General features: G+C 39.7%; 1 protein-coding gene across 7 annotated transcripts in view; it reads right to left on the bottom strand.

The window, feature by feature from the left end:
* Positions 1–335: 335 nt before the first annotated feature.
* PRUNE2 (prune homolog 2 with BCH domain) overlaps positions 336–6,000 on the bottom strand; it is a 257,591-nt gene continuing 251,926 nt past the window's right edge. For all 7 annotated transcript variants that reach the window (XM_082470766.1, XM_082470769.1, XM_082470768.1 and 4 more), the window contains one exon: positions 336–1,557. In XM_082470766.1, coding sequence (XP_082326892.1) covers positions 1,527–1,557 — 31 coding nt within the window. In that variant the 3' untranslated portion in view covers positions 336–1,526. The remainder of the gene's footprint in view (positions 1,558–6,000) is intronic.

Here is a 6,000-nt window from a genome sequence, read left to right as displayed (position 1 = left end):
GGCTTCACTTTGGGTCGTGTAAACACAACCTGAGCCACGGGCTCGTGGCTAGGACTCCTTGCCTTTTTCAGCAGGCCATGCGTTTCACTGACTTGTGGATGCCAAAATTCTCTTTCTTAAGAGTAAATTAGTTTGTGCGTTGGTGCATGCTGTTAGAGAAACCAATATCTGAGTACAGATGGGGAGGGGGAAGGATGGATGTGCTGACCCAGGGCTCAGCAAACGCTTTCTATAAAGAGAGTCAGTGTTTTAGGCTCCGTGGGCCCGTGGTCTATGGCGATTACTCCACTCTGCTGCTGTAGTACGAAAGTAGCTGCAGAGAGTCTGTAAACAAATTTGTGTGGCCGTGTTTCAGTAAAACTTTACTTATGGGAACTGAAATTTGAATAGTTCTTATGTGTCATGAAATATTAAGAACATTTTTTTTCTCAGCCCAAAGTGTGAAAACCATTCTTGACTCGAAGGCCATAGGGCAACAGGTAGGGGCGCTGGATTTACAAACCCCTCGCTCTGCTAGAGGCCCACGGGTTCTAAACCACATTGGTGTTTTAAAGGGCATATGAAGACTTATAAAGGACTATTTTGCAAATGATAGTAGACTCATGCTTAATTTGAAACCTGTGACTAGAGTGTGTTAAAGCAGATTACTTTTCATAATGCATGTGAGAGAGAAATTCAGATAACTGAATGTTACCAAATAACGAATTTCTGAGTGGGCCACCTTACATAGAACACTTGGCACTTAAAGTGTAACTAAGTTTAAGCTGAACTAAGAACTAAGTTTATGGCTTGAAGCACAGACAGCTATCAGAAATGGGGACATTGATCCTTAAGTTTCTCAACGTGGAGGCTGGAGAAATGATTTTGTAAAAAGACCAATTCACAGAAAACATGATGCCAAATTTGATAACTAAAATAAAATTGATGTGAATTAGAAAGCCTGGCTTCCTTTAGAGACGTTAGAAGAGATGATTCACGGGGACAAGAAGCAAGTGGGCACTTAGCTGATGTGGTGTCACACCTGTGTCTACTTTATGGCTGTCTTAAGCAAGCTTAGGATTTTAAAGGTAGAGTTATGTGGGGACCACTTTCCTAGGGACTGTTGAGCCCTGTGTATTTTAAACCTGAAATGATCACCAAGGAGAAATCCAGCTAATCTATGGAAACAAATCTACTCACAATGAATAGTGGACTGAAGTTATCTTAGTGGTCAACACCAGTCTAAGAGATGAAATACCACTGCACCAAGGGTTAATGAAATATTGAAATGGAAGGTCCTACTTTCTTGCTAAGGTTCAACTAAAATCTTGGAGGCACATAACTGGCAAAATAGGAAAATACACACAAGTTCATAAAACACGTTAAGAGCAAACAAGTTCCCTTACTGTTTTTCCCCTAGAAATTTAGAATGGCACCAGGTAGTGCAAAGTGGGAAAAAAGTACCATCAGCCCTGTCTCTTCCAGGTAGATATGTTTCAACAGAACCACGAAGCAGAAAAGCATCCTCTTCTTCCAGCCATGGTCAACTAGGGCTTTTCTTTTAGCTTCAGATTAATACTTTGGAAAAAAAGAAAAAAAGAAAAGAAATGAGAAACATGAGACACTGAATAGAAACAGTAATGATTTGAGGAGGGCTGTGCTTGCTTTTTTTCCTCAAAGGACTTACTGAAAATAAATCATGCACAATTCTTATACTAGACAAATCTGGTAAAAAACAATCTTCCCTAGTTGCCAAGGCTCTCTTTAACGTATGGAGTCTGTTCACTTTTATCAAACTTTCTGGAAGCATTTTACGCCTTTCCAAACGATCTAGGGGGCAAAAGACTTGTGTGCAGGCTCCCTTTTAAGTGGATTACGATAAGGAACATTATTGCATTTTGGAAATCCACCTATTTTTTAGTAAATGGCCGTTCCTTGTGGGGCAAAAAAATGGTCTGCTTGAAATAAGGAGCATCTGACAAGCGCTAAATACTAAGACAGAGGTAAACAATAAAACAACAATGGCAAAAACCCTCCAATATTTAAAAAAAAATTTTCCCATTATAAAAGAAATGCATGTTTGTTTTTTGTTTTTGAAAAATACAGAAAACTATGAAGAAAAATAAAATTTAAAAGTCACCTCTTGGGCCACCATCCAAAGAAAACCACTGGTGACCTTTTTTCATGCATAGCACCTTTGATTCCTCCCCCCAGATATTTTGTCTTGGAGTTTTAAAAATTTTATGTTAAATTCATCAAGAGTATGTTTCCAACATGTGAAAAGTTATAAACTTGCTACCGTATGTATGACCTTGGAAACGTGAGGCTAAATGAAAGAAGCCAGACCCAAAGCCCATGTGCCATGTGACTGCATTGACAGGAAGCGCCCAGAAGAGGCAGATAGAGTCAGGAAGTAGGTTGGTGATTGCCAGGGACTTGGGGTCAGGGGAAATGGAGAGTGATGGGGTTACTTTCTGAGGTGAGGAAAATGTTCTAAAATTGATTGTGGCATTGGTTGTACAACTCAGCGACCATGCTGAGCCACTGAACTGTGCAGTTTAAATGGGTGAATTCTATCTCAGTAAAGCTGTTATTTAAAAAGCACAAGTCAAAACCACAATGAGATACCACCTCACACCCACCGGGATGGCTATTATCGAAAAATCAGAAAACAAAAGTGTTGGAGGCAAGGGAACCCTTGTGCACTGCTGGTGGGAATGTAAATTACTGCAGCCATTATGGGAGACAGTATGGAGGTTCCTCAAAAAATTAAAAACAGGACTACCATATGACCCAACAATTCCACTTCTAGGTACATATCCAAAATAATTAAAAACAGGGACTCAAACAGATATTTTTACACCCATGTTCACAGCAGCATCGTTCACGATAGCTAGAAGGTGGAAGCCACCCAAGTGTCCATCGAGGGATGAATGGATAACAAAATGTGGTCTGTACATACAATGAATATTATTAAGAAGGAAGGAAACTGACAGTTGCTACAACATGGATGAACCTTGAGGACATTAAGCCAAGTGAAATAAACCAGTCACAGAAAGATAAATATCGTGTGATTCCACTTATATGAGGGCCCTAGAGCAGTCAAATTCAGACAGAAAGTAGAAGGGGGGTGGGGGGTTGGGAGCTGTGCTTTAATGGGGATGGATTTTTAGTTTTGCAAGACGAAAAAGTTCTGGAGATCGGTTGCCTAACAACGTGAATGTACTTAACATCACTGAACTGTACACTTAAAAATGGTTAAGACACTATTCAATACATTTTGTGTTAGGTGTATTTTACCATAATTTAGAAAAAACTGATAAACCGAGGGGGGCTAGCATTACTGTGGCCCACACGTCCCTCCCCGCAGGTAGAGGCCACCTCGCTCCTGAATCGTCTGTCGTTTCCGTGACAGCACGTGCTTGGTTCTGTGTGCTCCTGAACCGTGTGTGTGAGGTGTCCGTGGGTGTGAGGCACTCTCTTTCCCCTCCAGGTGACGCGTGAGGGACTCGCCGGCTGTGACTCCACTGCTTTCACTCTCACCCTCCAAAATTTTCTAAAGTCAAAGGATTTGCCTGAAAAGGGCGCCAACTACTTTAATGAGATGGATTCTTATATCCTAAGAGAAGCTTGTTGTAAAGAATGTCTATTGAGTTTGGTAACCATAAGTTTGTTTTCTATGTCTGTGGGTCTATTTCTGTTTTGTATATAAGTTCATTTGTATCGGGTTTTTTTTTTTTTTGATTCCACATGTAAGTGATATCACATGACATTTGTCCTTTGTCTGGCTTACTTCACTTAGTATGATAATCTCCAGGTCAAGGGAAAAGAATCTGAAAAAGAATATATATATACCATATATATATATATGATATATATATGACATATATATGTATACTGAATCACTGCTGTACACCTGAAAGTGACACAATATTGTAAATCAACTACACTTCAATTAAAAAAAAAGAATGTACTGAGTTCCCAAATATCTAGGGAATAAGCCTAAAATGGCTTCGGGCCACTTGTGCCTCTCTTCCACCTCATGTGAACATATCACAACTTCCTGGCACCTACCAAAGAAGAGGGCTACAGCCAGTGAACACTCAGAGGAAGAACTTCCACCATGAGAAAAGAAAAACGCTTTGTTTGAAACAGGCAGTTTGGGAAGTATGTGCGGATTTTGCTTAGGTCTGCCCTCCCTCCCGAGCCTTAAGTCTGTATCTTGCAAAGGTTACTGTGCTTTGCTTGTGGAATCTGCAGCAGCTGAGCCCTGTTCATTCTCGCAGCTCTGCAAATAAAGCCAACCCATCCAGTTTACAGTAGTTAAGGTATCCTTCCTTTGAAATACCCTCAGCAATTCTACCACTTCTTAGCTCTGGGGCCTTGGCCTAGTTACCTATCTTCTCTAAGTCTCCATTTCTGTATCTGTAAAGCAGAAAAATCGTATCTCTCTCACGGCTTGCTAAGGATTAAGTCTAAAGTGTTTTCAGTTGCACATAATAAGCACACAGTAAATGTCTATTATTAGTAGCAGTAGTATTAGTACTAGTAGTAGAGTAGCAGTAGTAGCTCTGTGTCTTTCTGAAATGGGGAAATCATCTCTCTGCTTACAATAATCTTGTCTCCTTTGGGAGTTTTCAAATCCAGCCATGCTGACTGTCAGGAGAGGCCAGGTTGTCATGGATATTAATCTCTATTTTACGCCCTCAAGGATCTGACTTGTTTTCTTACCAGCAGGGTTTTACCATGGAGGTGTCTTCTTTTTATCCACTCTGACCCCTTCGATCTTTTAGATTAGATCTTTTTCTAATATGCATATTCAAAAGACAGATCCTTCTTGACTTGTTTTTGCTTCAAAAATGGACTTCCAGCTGCAGTTATTCTCAAAAGAATGTATTAAGTTTGATTGATGATTGGATTTTTATTCTTATTCATATGGTGGTGGCTCAGTTTCTTTCGCAGACCAAGAAAATATTTATTACATTTGGGGCACAACATCTGAAAAGTGTGAATGTGGGTCAGAACACTTGAAATCATCTTGAAAAGTTTAAAGGGCACGGTCACTTTGTTTCATCACCTAGGCACCTGATAAAAATCTGAAAAAAACACACCATTTTGAAACATCTCATTTTTCATACTGACTTATTTTGTAAACCTTTTAGGGTTTAATTTAACCCTTCAGCTTTTGGTAAACAAGAAGCTGAAGAGTTGAAATTTAATAACCCGGTTTATGGAAGGAGCAAGAGATAGTCAAAAGTGGATGATTTTTAAGTTAATACAGGAAACCACACTGAAGATTAATTTCCGAGACAACAGTTGTGTTGTGAAGCTAATGAAGCTATGGATAATGCCACTAATTTAAGTCTCCCCACATAGAACCACTTCTCCTGGCTCATGTACACTTTTTATGTGTGTAAGAATATAAAAAGTCATGTTGCAGGTTTTAGGAGATGAATGAATAAATAAAATCCAAACCTGAGAGTGAAGGAGACAAGCACCTGGGGCTACTTTTAAAAATAGTATGCTTTTCGGAAAAAACTTACTTTTAATCAGACTTGAAATATGAAAGTATTCCTCATTGGGCAGATGGGCTTCACTTTCTAGAACTAATTTTCCAGTGAGACATAGTAGCTTTCTGCTAATTTCCTATAGGCTAGTTTGGCTTCTAATGTGTGTTAAATGAGGTTTCTTACAAAGCGTTTGACAATGTTGTTTAATGATAAAAGGAGACTCTCATGTTTTCTGTAGGAAGAGGAGGGAGATGGGCTTAACCTTCCCTTCTCCCTCTGAGGAAAATGAGAGGCCATTACAGTATCAGCACACATCGCATTTTATTCTCGGCCTTAATTGAGCTCCTTGGAAGAGCCTTTGCCCATTTTGCAGTTTATCCATTTAATACTAGCTAGAGAAGGTGTAAAATGCTTCCACTCAGGAACCAGAAGGTAAACGAAGCCTGGTATTCTGATACTAAAGAAAGCCAGAAACCCAGGGCTGCAAGTCAGCAGAAAAAAATCTCGGCCA

Source organism: Balaenoptera physalus, assembly GCF_965194825.1.
Source record: "Balaenoptera physalus genome assembly, chromosome: 7".
Classification (NCBI taxonomy): Eukaryota; Metazoa; Chordata; class Mammalia; order Artiodactyla; family Balaenopteridae; genus Balaenoptera; species Balaenoptera physalus.
The sequence above is the reverse complement of the archived record's forward strand: the minus strand, read 5'-3'. Positions and strand labels throughout refer to the sequence as shown.